Here is a 16,541-nt window from a genome sequence, read left to right on the forward strand (position 1 = left end):
ACAAACAAACAAACAAACAAACAAACAAAGTTTTCCTCTTTATAATATTAGTGTAGATGTAGATTTATTAATACAGTTCTACAGTCCAATTGGCTTTAAATACCTATCTGTAGTTGATTAGTAGGTATAGTTTTTGCATGCGCTAGAATTTTTAAAATCGAATTAAATACTAATATGTAAACCCCCGGCTTGAAATGGAAGGTGACCATAACAATTCTTATGCGTAATGAATTAATGAATCATATTTATGTAGGTACAGTTCAAGGCATCTTTACTATAGTAGAAATAAATACCTACCATAATTGCTTGCTTGATATGTATTATGCGAGGTTGTTGACATCACATGGTATAAATAAATGTTCCTCACATATTCTCTTCCACAGAGCTTATCATCAGCTGCGTTAAATAGATTGAAACATCCAATACAGCAATAGATACCTATAGACTAAGAGCCAGCGCGTGGCAGACCTTCGTTATTTAAAAAAAACTGTAAGTTTCCCTGCGTATTGTCCCCAACACTGGGAAGAACGTACGTAAAACGAAGGTAAAACGCAAATAAATAAAACAATTATTTATTTGCGTTTTACGAAAACTAACAATCTCAGCAAACATGGCTATAAACATTGAATGCAGTTTTGCTCTAACTAAAATGTAACACTCCCGGAGTCCCGGTCGCCTTGACCGGAATTTTGACCATTCTATTATCTACCCATAGGTACAAAAGTAACCACATATTATTAATAAGCATTGTTATTACCTATTGTAACACATTGCTTTCGAGATAGATACATTTGTAATTTCGTTATATAATGCATAATCACATCGTTGACATAATATCCCTTAAATCCTGTATCTAGGTAGGTAGGTACATATTAATGGTTTCTAGGAAACGGCTCTAACAATTAGAATGAAAATTCGTATTTGGATAATGTTTTACTTTCCAAGTTTATCTTGACAGGTGGCATCCCCGAGTTATCGCGGAAAGAACTCGAAAGATGCAGTGAAGCTGGATCGCGCCCAGATATACTTATCATCTAGTGAATGCACTCAGCAACACCCAAACTAAGCCACCTATTTTAATAAGAGCAGAATCTATGACAGAATTTGTAGCCTCAATTTTTACTGGCGGTGAGGCTTCTTGTCCATCTAAAGTATATTCTCTACCCCAAATACCAAATACGTATAGTTCAGCTGTAACATTTTTTAAATCTAATACGTAAATGTTAGTGACAGATGAAACGGTTTCTCTGTATGTATGGTCCTTAGGCTTTAGAGGCATTATGCTCGTGTCTAATGATACAGGGAAGTAGATGGAATTTTCAGCGTTGACGTCGGCATTTATCACGGGTGTTGGCACTCTTGCAGTTATGGTGAGCTCATCGAAAATGCCTGTTGAATTCGGTGAAAATCGTGGGAACCTGTGAAAATATTTAAATATTTTAACAAGATTAACAACGCCAGGAAAAACTTTTCTAACCCGACATTGAACATTTCTTGATTATTTGGTTCAAGATTTTTGTGGTGCATAAATTAATTTAGAAAATTAATTTTGAAGTCCTACTTAGTTACCTATTCGGTTTCAGTTACAACGATTGCTTGTTTGATATTACACTTCTCAATGAACATTTCTATACCTACCTTTTCCAATTAGGCATTTGCTTATATATCAAAAATAAATTCTTTCTCAGTGATTATTTCTAAAATACGTAATATCCATGTCCTTTGTTACTTTTAAGTGTATCTACTAAATAACTATTTTAATTATCGATTAAACTAAAAAATCCATCATTATGATGTGACGACACATGCCAGTATTTCATAGTATCTCGCATACTAATGCGCTATGCTATGAAATAGTATCGCACCTTTTGACGTTTGATAAAAAGTTACTGATTTGAGTAGTTTTCAAATAGGTACCGGATTTAAGAAAATTAGTGTATGCAGTAGTGAAGTAAAAATTCTTTGACGTTGTGGAAGATTAAAAATATAAGTCGTATTAGGTAAAAACCATAAAAACCGATAAAAGATGGCGGCCTCAAAACAGGTCAGGTGTTCTGTTTGGCAGCCATTTAAGTACATACAGACAAAAAAATCAAGAAAATCGAGAAGTCGCGCGCAAAGATGTTTTACTTCAATAAAGCGCCAGCTTCATTTCTTATCATTAATCAACTAAGCTAAATATAGATTACCTGTAAAAGCCCATTAAAAATGTCAGATTTAAAAAATACTAAGCTAAGACTATTGTGATATTATTGGCAATAATTTTGAATTAAGTATATCTGGATTTTCACCCCTCTTTGAGATTACCTCTTTCCGCAAGTGCTGATAGCCTCTCCCGTACAGGCAACCACAGAGCAGACCTTGGCACCACCGGTCGCTACGCCATCAAAAGTGCGGGTACCACTGAACGCAAGGGCTCTATATCTATAGCTCTGCAAAATAATTTAAAAAGGCTCATAAAAATATTCGTTCCCCTTTTGATCTTCCTTTTTCCCCTTCTCCAGTTCTTAATTTTATTTTAAATCTTAAAGTTTAATATTGGTTAATAATCTTTGGCATTATTTTATCGTAAAATACAAATATTATTATCATTAATAGTAATAACAATCTTGAAAAAAATAATCTCACCAAAATGAATAATTTCCCGCAGGACAGATATAAAGTAAATAATTAAAGGTACATAGGCAAAAATTAAAAATTGTACATGAAAAATAATTTTATTCTATCAAATTCGGAAAAAGAAAGAAAGTTTTAAGTTTTACAAATACAATCACACGTTAGGTTTTCTAATAATTGTTAAATAATGTATTCTTTTTGGCCGCCCAATAAAGAATTCTGGATTTCCGCGTGTGGTTCAACATTTTCGTAAATCACTTCCTTACTATCTTCTTCATAAATTCTTCCCCAAATACCAAAAGAAAGTAATTCAGTTTGCGGCGAATTTAACCTATACGTAACAAATTGCTGATCATTCTGTGTTATTTCATTATCAATTAGAGTGTAAAAATGACGGTTTTGATCAATTCTGAAGGTGTAATTTTGTGGATTTAAAGGAAATTTGTTATTCCTTAGTGAGATTGGATAATATACGACATCATCGCATTTTAAAGTGTTGTTGTAGTGGGAGCGATGTGAAGTCATTTCAATTTCCAGCTCTTCAATTTTAATGTTCAATTCTTCAGTTTTATTTAACCTGCAAAAAAGAAATATCGATATTGAACGTAAAGAAAAATAATAGGGTATTTTACCCTGTTTGAGAAGTGTCTTAATTTGATCCTAAACTAATAATAAACTACCAAAAAATTTACAAAAATTTTATACAATCGATAAGTGTAATAAAAATTCATTTAAATTTTGCATGTCTTTTGCCGCGAAAACACTATCCGCCATTTTTTTAGGTTCTAGAGCTGTCATGACGTCACACGGATTGGTAAGCAAGGGTGTTTTCTTAGTTAAATACATTAGGTACAATTTCAATCCATGTGACGTCACACTTGGAGTTAACATGGCTGCTAACGGTATCATGCGTTTTGGATATTTGTAAAACAGATAAAAAAGTAAAATTTTTAAAATTCATAATAAAATTCATAATTTTAAAAACTGAAATTACATTTTTCGATTGCTTATTGCTAATACTATCTTGTTTATACATTTTTAGATTTTTTCACGCTTGGTGTAAAATACCGTATTATAGGACTCAAAAAATTTATAAAAACATAAATCTTTTATTTTTGATACAAACAATAACATAGCGTCGCTCTTACTTGTAACTGCAATACTGATTAAGTACTTAGTCAGTTTTATATTTTGATGCAAAAAATGTTAATTACGTAATTTCCCATTCTAGTCGTTGTCTAGTCACAAGAAGAGGTCACTAACAGTCAGCTTTTTTTGTGAATTAAGATTCCTTACCCACGAGATGGCCAGCGTGGTAGACTATGGCCAAACCCTTCTCACTCTGAGAGGAGACCCGTGCTCTATAGTGAGCCGGTGATGGGTTGATCATGATGATGACCTACGAGATATTATCAGAAAGATGGGAAAATACGATCATTTTTGCATTAAAACATAAAATTGACCAATTATTATTATTTATTGCAGCTATGAGGTGTCACATCTAGAGTAACGATGTGTACCTAAAGATCAAACATAAGAAAATAAATCGGTAAACTACCTGTAACAACAGCTCTTCAGGTCCTCATTCTTGCAGGAAACTATAACGCAACCCGCAGTACCAAGACGACGCTTCGCGTAAACATTAAAGCTGTCGTGAACAAAGGCTCGGTAAAAAGGCACCTGAAACGTAGAAAAGAAGTCATAATTATTAAACTTATATTCCTGTGATATATTTAATGAAAGCAAGTTCAACTAACATTAAATAGGTAGTTTGTTCCTTTCAAAATAAAACTTTAATGTAAGTTAAAACTATAGTTATATATATATATATATCTATTAGGTATAGGTATTAGGTATATAGGTATAGGAATAGGTATTAAAGCATTTTGACTTATTAAATATTTCATGTACATAAGTGCATTGCTTACCTTTCGAAGCTAAATCCAAAGCGGTGTTTAATGCACTAAAGTTATTTCATGCACTTAGTTATCTTACTATGAATTGCAATTAAAATGAAGGTAAGTACTTACCCAATGAAAAATCATGCCAACGTTCATGCATACGTTTTCCTTGGGAAACGACTTTAGTTTTATAAGTTAGTTAGCTTATGCTGTAAGCTAATGAATTATTTGTTTATAGATAATAAGTGCACTTTTAATCAAGATGCCATCTCAAATAAAAAAATATTATTATAAAATATCTCAAAATACTTATAATGTCATTGCTATAAAAAGAAATAAAAGCGGTCCCACACGTGACTCTTTAAAAATGTGACCCAACGTACCGCTTTTCCATTTTGTTGACTTAAACGCACTTTAAAGTGACAGTATACATCTTTATCTTCTAGGGTAAATTCTTCTAAGCCCGTTTTTAACAATCTGCTAACATGAGAGAGCAAAGAGGAGTCTGTTTTTAGCAGTAAGTTATCCTGGTCTGCGGGATTGTCGTAGATGGGACCCGGATAAGTGCCTTCCACCTAAAATTTGAAAAATATAGTTACAAACTTACAAAATAAAGTAATTGAAATTTATCATTTAGGGGTTTACCTATGAACTGTATCTAAACCAAAATCTTATTCCTCTCTAACTAAATATCACGCCTGTGCTAAAGCTTCAGGGGTAAGCCACCCCAAATCAGGCTACCTCCTAAACCGTTGTGTTATAGAGGGATGCGCCTACTATTTAGATAATATTTGTTATAATAGTATAATAGCAAAACCATCTAGCACAATATTACCTTACTCCGTGCCACCAGTACTTAAATGTGACGTACTTTTGTTTTAATCAACACATAATTATTAGAAAAGTCCTGACTTTTTTTTTTTTTTTTTTTTATTTATTATTAACATACAAGAAAATTTACATATAATAGGTAGTACGCATTGTAAAAAAACCACAGAGGTTTGACCCTCAATGAGACTTAGACCCCTTGGTTTTAGAAAGCTAAAATTTTGCACAGAGAGAGAGCAATTGCTTATTTCATGTAGGTTTAATAAAAACTGCCATACCCCTTCTATCTTAGATCGCATCATCACTTACCACCAGGGAGATTGCAGTCAAGGGTTAACATGTATCTTAATAAAAAATATAAAAAAAATCTTTCTACGAGTAAAAGCAATCCTTTATAATGTACAAAGGATTTTTTTTTTAATTCTCACAGGAACAAAGTTGCAGGCATTCCTTTTTTAGAAATAACTATACTTATTATTAGCATAACCAAAATAAAAGCATACTTGTCCAGGCACTTTGGGTACTTCAGCGACAAGTAACCTCGTGGTTGGTACACCGGTCATCAGACTTATTAATGCTCCGGCTTTTCCCGAGAAGATACCTGACCCTGTTGAATATACAGACTAAATAATTAAAAAATATTTAATGTATAGTAAAAAATGAAATAATTACTTACTAAAACTAAAGTTTTAGTAAGTAATTGGCCAGTGCGGTGGACTACGGCCAATAAGTGATACAGTAGTGTTAATAAGTGGGAAATACCGACCGGGTTCGATTTAGGTAGGAGTAATTTGGGAATTTGAAATTTCTAAATTATTTCTGTTCTGGTTTGTGAGGAGGAATTGACCCGGGCTTTTAATTGGCACTCTAACAGCAAAGAGAAGCTGCCAAGGATTTAACGTTCTTGTAAGATGTCCGTAAAACCGATTAGAGTTTAATTTAACTGCTATACTCCTTCCAGGTTAGCCTGCTACTAAGTATTTTAAATCGCATCGTGTGCTCTTTTCATGGAATAAAAAATCTAACCTGTACTTCCAACTCTAACATTATTAGCTCCAGCGGCGAGGAAGTTTACATTCATTGTGTGAGCATACGCCTGTTGAATCTCCACAGCTGTGAAAGATCAAGATAAATTAATAGTCAACGCGGGTAACTGTAACAAGCTTAGAAAATGCTGAATTCGGCAAGCTTGAGCGCTTCTTGAGCGGTATTAAAAATATGTCACGAGCTGTGCAAAAACTTTGGTAGAACGATATTTCCACTGGTAACTTCTTTAAAGAATCATCTTTTTTAATGCCTTCAAAAAGTTTATTGCATCATAAAATACCTACATGTTCTGAAAACGAATATCATAAATTATAGTGCAATCAATCACAACTATACAATGTATTGGAAGGGTTAATACAACATTCATGTCTGTAGATAGGTACGTACGTATCTAATAGATTTGTACATTTTATATAGACACTCACTTACCAGTCAAATAGGGCAATTCAGAAAACCACATAGTGGGGAAGATGACGTCAGTGATGTTGTTCTTCTGGACTACCTGGATAGATGGCACTTGGAACATCAAATCGAAGCAGATAAAGTGGCCAAAGGTCACACCGAAGTCCGTCGTGAAGACTCCCAAATCAGGCGTTAAGGCTGCCATCCGAGGATATTCTCCAAATAGATTTATTTTACGATACCTGAAAGTTAGGCATGCGTAATACGTATGAAAGACGAGCTGATCCGCTAATAAATGTAACCCTATAAATTGACGTAGGTAAAAATAAAATATGCGTTTCAGAGTAAATTGTTCTACTTAAATAATTTACGAAACGGTCGTTCAACTGTTCAGTCAGTATTAAATCCAAACTAAATAAATCATACACCAATGACCAAACTAAAGGCTTATCACATCAGTTATCACTTATCACTACTTATGATCACAACTACATAGTAGGTGGGTACTTAGTTTTAATAAAACAGGTTGGTTTTTGTGATAGGTAATTTTTTTCGGACAGTCACATTTTCCATTTTGCTTTTTATTTCAGTAAATCGTTACTTCACTCTGGTATTGTAGTACAAAATACTATACCTACCTGTCAATGACCGCCCCATTTCTGTCGAAAACGACGTTGGTATTGAAACGGTATTGTTTTTGCTTCGGGCAGTTCTCGCCAGGAGATCCCCCATTCCTGCAATCCATCATCTCTTGCATGTTAATAACCACGTAGATTTGGCTCTGTTTTGCAGCTGTAGAAATAGAAACCAGAACCTGAAACAATTTAAAAAAAATATGTTTGCAATAAAGATGTTTAAATTAAATTAAGAGTCGTTAAATGCTAAAAAGGATGGAAGAGGTCAGAACGCAGATTTTGTAATGCTGCATGGTTTTTTTTAAAATAAAAATAGCAAGCAAACGAGGAGGCATGTCACCTGATGTTAAGTAATTCCGCCCATGAACTTTTACAGCACCAGAGGAACCGCCAATGCGTTGTTTGCCGGCCTTTCAGGAATTTATTGACCAAGAATTTTATTATAATGAGTTGAATTTTGTTTTGTACAAGGATTTTTAAATTTAATAAGCCACTATTTTTTTACAATGAACAAAAATCTTGAAGCTATTCAAAAAGTTCTCAACAAATATTTTGATCGATCGCAACTCATTTTCTATGTATTTTGACTGCCTTCTTTTAAAAAAATTCTTTAGCAAGCTCTGTAAATATGATATTATCTTCTGAGTTACGAACTACTTATATTTTACCTCGTCATATAATTCTGGATGTGCAGCGGGGACGGGGTACACTTTTAGCAAGCCATAGATTGGTACAACCACACTTTGCCTTTTGATCAAGGTCATTTCAGGAAACACAATAATATCAGCATTCTGAAAACAAAACGAAAAATTACAAGTATTAAAGACAATTTAGAGTGATTTGAAATCTTGGAAGAGGAATAAAATTTTCAATACGAATCCGTCTTGAAAATTTTATTCCTCTTCCAATTTCCTTTGGCACTGATTTTTGATTTGAATTTGATTTTTTGGTTCGGATCACTAAGATTTTACGTGGAAAAAAAACCAATAAATCATGAAGCAGATGTAGGATAGTCGTAACCTGCATCAATCATTATATGCAGGTATTGTATCATCATACAATCGCAATTGTTATGATTGGCTGAATGTATGCTATTCTTGTTGCAATAAAGCATTGTAGCCAATAGTGAGCGAGCATCAACCAATCATAGGTGATTGCGATCATGACATTGTAGCTGTCATTCTATCGCAATCGAGCTGCTGAAAGACCAATTTGAAAGTTGAGATCTCAATAAGACGCTGTCGAATGATGTCCAAACTTAGTAACTTGAATCCAGTGGGTAGGTACTTATAATCTATCTCATATTTTACACTTTCCAGGCTAGGTACCTACTTAGGTAGTTATCATTGCATTATAAAGGACGAATAATGTGAAGCGTTTACTAATTGACCTTATTATCGCTCATTTCAAAGTATTTGTCTGGATTCATTATGTGTATAGTCCATACTTCCATACCTACTAAAATTATAAATGCGAAAGTGTATCTGTCTGTCTGTCTGCTAGCTTTTCACGGCTCATCCTTTCAACCGTTTTTGAAATTTGGTAAGTACCTACAGAGTTAGGTTGCATCCCGGGGAAGGACATAGGCTACTTTTTATTTGGGAAAATCAAAGAGTTCCCGCGGAATTTTTAAAAACCTAAATCCACGTTCACGAAATCGCGGGCATCAGCTAGTTTACTATAAAGTCTTATTAGTTATGATTTGTACCTGATTTGCAGCGTTTTCTATAAGTTGTAAATACTTTTGCAGATTAGCTGTTTCATTAGACTGTACTTGGTACTCGACAACTGCTGCAACATAGCTGTGGTCTGCCGGTGTCGATTTCTGTGAAAATACGAAAAAAAATCTTGAGACATTTACATTTACAAGGTTTAATAAGTAAAGACGCATAATGGCAAGAAGCAATGTCTCGAACTTTTAGATACACAATTGCTTGTAAATTCCTATGAAGATATTATATCCATACTAATATTATAAATGCGAAAGTGTGTCTGTCTGCTAGCCTTTCAGGGTCTATCCATTCAACCGATTTTGACAAAATTTGGTACAGAGAGTGGCTTAGGCCTAGGCTACTTTTCATCCCGGAAAATCAAAAAGTTCTCACGCTCAAAAACAATTGGTTGATCAAAAACCTGGACGAAGTCGCGGGCATCATCTAATATTATCATATAGTGCACGCAATTTTTCCATTGGTTCGGAAATCAGTTCTACTAAGAAGAGCCGGACATATTCTCAGCACATTCTATTCTATTCAGTTCTACATAGGTATACCTATAGATAAATTGATATTTTCCCTCGTCGTGACATTTATGCTGATTGATATTCATTTTCCCCATGATTGAAACACAATGCAGACAAATAGATACTAAACCTGAGCAGAAAGTCGTATAAAACACAGAAACATAAATATGTAGATAACGGTCATGTTTATTGAAACACAATGCGTCTTGCTTGTTCCTATCACTAGCACATACTAGCATAGTTAGTTGCAAGATGAACACATCTGCTATATACCCAGTGGCGTGCAGCTCATAGACGCATAAATGCACTGCTTACCCTCAGTGTAAGAAATCAATGCTTATTTTTTCATTATAACCTGCCGTAAAATAAGTTCATACCTAAATGCATACCCTGGCTTGAACTCCTGTGCACGCCACTGTATATAGCTACCTCTTATTACCTACTAGGTATCAGATAAGTAAGTAATTGTTTCTACTGTCACTACTAATTCGGTACTTATTATTAAAAATATGGATTTTGAGCTTTTTTTTTAAGCTTTAAACTTAAGTATATACTTTTCCGATTTTTTCCAAATGACTTAAAACTTTTTTTCAAGTTCACTTACCAATTAAAATTAAATCTTAATTAGGTACTAGCTGATGCCCGCGACTTCGTCCGCGTGAAATTAGGTTTTTTAAAAATCCCGTGGGAACTCTTTGATTTTCTGGGATAAAAGTAGCCTATGTCACTCTCCAGGTCTTTATCTATACCCATGCAAAAAATTAAGTCAATCCGTTTCCTAGGGATTTTTAAAAACCTAAATCCACGCGGATGAAGTCCCAGGCATCATCTAGTTTATAATAAACTTGGGTATAGCATAGTCTCAATGTGGTTGTAATATATCATAGATAATTCTTGTATATTACAATGCTCTATCCAGTTTCAAAAGGTTATTTTTATATTTATTTTCTTTGGATTTTTGTATAGTAGGTAATAAAATAAGTCTGACGAAATTACAACAATCAGCTATCAAATTCTCATCTAGCCGATTGCCGATATTTGTTGTTATCAAATAGGTAATCCCAACTTTTGTTCTATACTAAGTAGTATTTTCTGCAATAAATCCTAAATGCAATTTAACTCAAAAATGTAATGAGTATCTACGTATTGATAAGCTTGAAAAAGATTTCTCTACAATTCACTATAATATTAAAACTTCATAGAACAAAATCATATTGAGACGAGAGATTTTATAAAATCGTTATGCTTATAAGAATAAAGACGGAATTTCCTAAACATTTGGAATGGAATAGGTATCATAATAGGTATATATCATGCAAATATGAGATAACGATTTATATTAACTATCCACAAAACTTACCTATACTTACAGACTATTCGTAATAGCCAATTGTACCTAAATGGTGTAAATCCTTATCTCCAACGAATATTAATTGAAGATAATATTTTATGTTATAATCCGTTTGTTCCAGAACTATTTCTTAAAAATCTTTAAACATTTTAAAGCAATCATATTTTTAATAAACAATTCTTTGCTTAAATAAAATTGCTCAAAAACCGATCTAGCTTTCGAATTCCAAAAACTTTTTAATTAGGTAGGTATATATAACCTATACTATCTAGTGATTTCGCAATATTTTAAATGTTTATAAAATAATCGTGGAAACTTGAAAAATAATTAATATTGTAATTTTACTGAAACGTTTTTGATACAATTTTCGGGTAAGTCCCATTTGGTCCGTAGAACTTGATGTCACCGGACGAAATGAGACATTTCATCCTAATTTGTTCCGTTTCCGACGTCATAATAAACTTTTCTTCAGGGTTCCGTACCCGAAGGGTGCCAATGGGACCCTAAAAACGATCCTGAAGACATTCCGCCACGAAAAAAGAAAAGTCTTTTTACTTTGTTCTATAGAACTATAATGTGAAACTATTCTCAATAATTGTTCTATGGAACAAATTAGGATAAAATTGTCTCATTTTTTCCGATGACGTAAAGTTCTATAGAGCATGTGGGACTCAAACAAAACTTAGCCAAGTAAAAACGTATTGTACATTATTGCTAAGCTGTACAGCCACAAAATTATAAAAATAATAACTGCGTAACTGCTACACATTGAAACCAGGCGCCTGCTGACTAATTAGTATAAGTAAAACACTCGAATGACAATCTGATACAACTTTGTCTAAAATAAAACTACATTAGTTATCAAATAGAAAAAATATTTTAATTAATAAACCACACTTTGTTCAAGGCTGGAGTGTCTAGAATGTTCCATATGGCTCCTTAGACTCTGACTGTTCAGTTTCTCTCTGCGGAGTGCTTGTGATCGCGCTCGTCTACTTTTCACTGGGGAACTCATTCGACTAGATCGACGGCGATCAGAAATACCTGAAAAAACAAAGAATTTGCGATGACGGCAATGAATTATACTCCATATTTGCTTGTTAAATCTTATTATTTTGACCAATGCCATGTCCGAACTCCGAAGCCTTTCTCCTCAAACATCGGAAAAACACAACTGGACGAAAAAGGATAACCAGGATTTTACCCAAACACGTTCAGTTGAAGTACAGAGCCTTATACTGTACTGAATTACAATGCAATGTTTACAGGGCATATAAATGCAGCTATCGTTTTGTACTCCCACCACTATCATTGTATACCACGCTAGCGTGGAATTGAATTAAAAACAGATACATCAATAACTTGACACATGGCAGGGCTCCAGGGTAACTTTGACAAGCTTTTCGTGAGTATTGCCCGGATCCGATGTATCTTTGGGCTGCCCCTCGTAGAAACCCACCCTTGGCTAACCTTCACCGGCCGTTTATAGTAGGTTATAGTGGGTATTGACCTGAACAATAGAATTAATGCGGGATGGATGAAATGGCGACAGGTCTCAGGTGTTATATGCGACCCGCAAATGCCCATAAAACAGACCTGTCACATTGTATGGTTCAAAATGTTGGGCGGTAAAAGGAACGGATAAAAGACGAGTACATGCCATACATACGACCGAAATGCGAATGTTGAGATGGATGTGTGGTGTGGCAAGAATGGATAAGATAAGGAATTAATATATAAGGGGAAATTTGAAAGTAGCGCCAGTGATAGAAAAGATGAGGGGTAAAAGGCTGACATGGTATAATGCGGAGGGAAGAAAGCCATATCACTAGAAGAATATTAAACATGCATGTGGAAGGAAAAAAGAGGTGAGAACAACAAAAGAAAAGGTGGATGGATTGCGTGAAAGAGGATATGCGTATAAAAGGGGTGGATAATACGTTGACGGATGACAGAAGTGAGTGGAAGAAGAAGATATATGTTATGCCGGCCCCACGTAGCTTGGGATAAAGTAAAGAAGAAGAAGTGGGTACTCGAGGATGGATCGTGGAAGTATCTGATTGCGTAATAATGAGGAAACGTGCTCGAAGGCTTCGGTCCCTTCAAACTTCAAGTGGGTGAAATTGGTGCCGCACCTCCCTATAGATTTTTCTACACTCCAAGTGGCTCTACATTGCTCTATAGTGGCTTTATATATTGTGGGCTCATGTAAAGGCGACCAGTCACCGTAATCTCAATTTGCAACATTTCATATTTCTATTCTGTTATCTCACCCGATATCCCAGATATTTAAATTCCACAATACGCCATCCCAAATAAGCCCAATTATGTTCTTTATTTAACCATTCCTTGCAATAGTCCCGTAGATACCCACCTGGGATTATCGCTCGGTGCAGATACTGAAGAGTTAGATCCAGTAGTTGTGCCCAGATGGACACAACTAAAACTCTCATCTACTTAGTATTTAAAAAGTGTTGGGCCTGTATCCATAGCCCCAGAATTTGTTCCGTAATTTACCTACGCGTACCTAATATTCTATTATGGAAAAAAAACTGATTTATTTGAATAAAAAACGCACCCTTAAGTCTGGTAAGATCAGTACTAAATCCAACGTCGTCATCCCCAAATTGACCAGCAGTATCTTGACTAGCCTTTAACATCTCATTATACAAAGCCATATATTCTTCTCCTACGCGGGCATCATCCAATGTCTTTTGGAAGCCAAGTGATCGCGACAATGGTATTTCTGTCATTTCTTGCTCTTCTTCGGTTGATATGACATTCTGTAATATTTTTAATGTAACTAATTAAATTGTTTATTACCTTGTGATGCTGTCTGTGTAAAATATCTCTGTTCTTGTGGATGTGTTATGAAAGAGCTATGCTTGAAATGTCTTTGAAGAATAAAGTCTAGAGCGAATTTAAGGCTGGCACGTTAAAGTGGCAATGGCAATAGCAATTTACTTCATAACGTACCTAGATTCTCTTGTAAATTAATTTAAAATCGTCAGGATTCAAATTTACAGCAACCACTGAAGATCTTGCTATAAAGTAAAATAGAAAATCAGATAGGTACGAACTAAGATTAATTTTTCTTTTACTTACTCAAACAAATTAATGAGGTAATTATTGAATAATTACTACATAACTACTTATTTACTAGCCCTTTTTTCGGCTAGTAGGTACTTCAGGCAGGTATGTTATTATTTTATTGTAACCTAGCTTGGTGTGGCTTGGTGACAAATTACTTAGACATTAGTAAACACATATGTACCAAGTCTATCACAGAAGATGAAAGTTAAATTTAAAGTTAAAAATACATGTATTAAAACGTCAAGTGCACCACATTGGAAAGCTAAGTGTCACATTATACGAATATACCTCTATCACTGTAAATACTAAAATATACGCAACAAAAGTCCACAAGACCATTGCTCAGGAAAATTAAAACGCATTAGAATTAGAGTGGTTGTCTTGAAATCTACTCACAGATATGACCGAATTGAACTTCATTGTAAAGTTTTCTTTGTTAAGCGCAAAACAATGGTCTGAAGTCTAAACAATCAATGAGACAACAACAAACATGATTTATTCAAAGAATTAGCATGCAGTTCGAGAGAAGACGTCGTGAATTTCTATGACATCAACTCTTGACTAATTTAACTCCTGCAGGATTATAACCCTATCTTCATCATCATCGTCGATGTCCAGGGTAGGCAGCGACCAGAGTCTTAGAAAGAGTGTTAAAGTTAGTGTTTTAGCGGCATCTTAAACTGCGATCACTTATCATCGCAGTCGAGGGCTAATTTGTATCAGAAGAAAAAAGAATAGGGTTTTTCTATTTATTACTTCTTATTTATTTCCTGCTTAAAACAGAAGCTATACTATTACTTAGCGGTTGACCCCAATGAGGTTTTAAGAAATTTCTCTAGACACAAAATTCACGAAACTCTGGCTGGTATACTGGCAAGTATAGCAACTGGCATTGAAGCTATTCCAGATTTCCCACATAATAAGATCGCACTATTCTCATAAGGTTTTTTTTAAACAATTTATAGCGCTCTATAATGGTGACAAAACAGATAATGATGACCTGTTGAAGAACAAATATTCCATCGTTATCACAGGTCAAGTGGTTGACACAATAATAGTAACTGACGACCACGCATCAAACTGGATTGAACTGGTATAAGTAAGTGGTATGTTTCAATAATATTAATCGTTTATTGGCAAACACATGATAGTTGAAAATCATAGTTAATATTATAAATGAGAAGGTGTCTGTCTGTTTATTACATTTCTTAGGCCTATTTGCCGTACCACCTGGGTGCCAAGTGCACTTCGACCGCCCGTTGTGCCAGATCCTTTTTTCCACGTGCATGCAAACTGTGGAATTAATCCCTTCAGCGGTGTTCCCACTTAATTACAACATGGAGTTATTCAAGGAGCGGACCAACAAATTCCTGAAAAGCTGGCAAGTGGCAACGCATTGACGGTTCCTCTGGTACTGCAAATGTTCATGTCCGTCTTTCCGTCTGTCTGTCTGTCTGGCCGTCTGTCTGTCGTGTCTGTCAGGAAAACCTATAGGGTACTTCCCATTGACCTAGAATCATTAACTTCGGCGGGTAGTTAGGTCTTATAGCACAAGTAAAGGAATAAATCTGAAAACCGTGGATTTGTAGTTACGTCACACAAAAAAATAAAAATGTAAACAAATAATTAAGTATTATTGTCAATTTCAAAAGTAAGATAACTATACCAAGTGGAGCATCATATGAAAGGTCTTTACCTGTATATTCTAAAACAGATTTTTATTTATTTTATGCATAATAATTGTTGATTTATCGTGCAAAATGTCGAAAAAAAAAACCCGAGTACAAAACCACAACCCTCGGTGGGCGAGTCTGCCTCGCACTTGGCCAGTCTTTTATTAATGCGTGTTATATAATCTTAAGATACCTATTATAAGTAGGTAAGGTGTGTCTCTCGTGGACGAGAAATTATACCGCAAATAGAAAAACCTAAGGTCGTATCTCCAGCATTAGGTAACTGCCATCCACGTAAGCATAAAACCTTATTCACTATTCAGTCATTATCTACCATGGATTTAGAAATCGGCTTAGCTGCGTTAGACGAATTTTTAGTGTGTTACTCACGATGTGAGTTTTTCACAATTATTTTCTAACTATTAGTTTTAACCAGTATCTTATAATTTGCAAAGTCTTATAATTTTCCGCACTTAGACGCGTGATTCTACTAGCGCATATACTGGGTAATCGTGTCTGTTAGGAAAATATTTATTAAGTAAGTACCTATATTAGATCACCATTTTCTAATTACTAAGAGTGACATATCTAAAAAACAACACATTATTATCTGCACGTAGCACACCCACACGGCACACATGCATTACGTTACGTTGTATTGAGCAAAACTAGCATAGGTGGTATAGAGTTACCGCCAACAAATCGACAGGCAATTAGCCTTTCTTGCATGTCTCCATCCGTTCGTTTCGACAC

General features: G+C 34.7%; 2 protein-coding genes across 4 annotated transcripts; both read right to left on the bottom strand.

Annotated features, from left to right (window-relative positions):
* Positions 1–68: 68 nt before the first annotated feature.
* Positions 69–9,914, bottom strand: LOC117985606 (vanin-like protein 1). 3 transcript variants are annotated; one of them, XM_034972373.2, is made up of 10 exons: positions 9,802–9,914; positions 9,138–9,254; positions 8,098–8,220; positions 7,433–7,608; positions 6,822–7,036; positions 6,372–6,458; positions 5,849–5,952; positions 4,901–5,092; positions 2,308–2,432; positions 69–1,418 (listed from the first exon to the last, which is right to left on the bottom strand). In XM_034972373.2, the coding sequence occupies exons 1-10, from the start codon at positions 9,853–9,855 to the stop codon at positions 1,031–1,033; spliced, it is 1,581 nt and encodes a 526-aa protein (XP_034828264.1). In that variant the 5' UTR covers positions 9,856–9,914; the 3' UTR covers positions 69–1,030. The 3 variants fall into 3 exon arrangements, with proteins under 3 accessions (XP_034828264.1, XP_034828262.1, XP_034828263.1); XM_034972372.2 differs by lacking the exons at positions 69–1,418; positions 2,308–2,432 and adding exons at positions 2,750–3,193; positions 4,175–4,296; XM_034972371.1 differs by lacking the exons at positions 69–1,418; positions 2,308–2,432; positions 9,802–9,914 and adding exons at positions 2,746–3,193; positions 4,175–4,296 and having other exon boundaries at positions 9,138–9,320.
* A 1,972-nt stretch (positions 9,915–11,886) lies between these two features.
* On the bottom strand, positions 11,887–15,158 carry LOC117985238 (uncharacterized). Its single transcript, XM_034971929.2, has 3 exons — positions 14,404–15,158; positions 13,601–13,805; positions 11,887–12,066 (listed from the first exon to the last, which is right to left on the bottom strand). Exons 1-3 carry the CDS (start codon positions 14,452–14,454, stop codon positions 11,906–11,908), a joined length of 417 nt encoding a protein of 138 aa, XP_034827820.1. The 5' UTR covers positions 14,455–15,158; the 3' UTR covers positions 11,887–11,905.
* Positions 15,159–16,541: the final 1,383 nt, after the last annotated feature.

This window comes from Maniola hyperantus, chromosome 9 (assembly GCF_902806685.2).
Source record: "Maniola hyperantus chromosome 9, iAphHyp1.2, whole genome shotgun sequence".
NCBI classification, from domain to species: domain Eukaryota; kingdom Metazoa; phylum Arthropoda; class Insecta; order Lepidoptera; family Nymphalidae; genus Maniola; species Maniola hyperantus.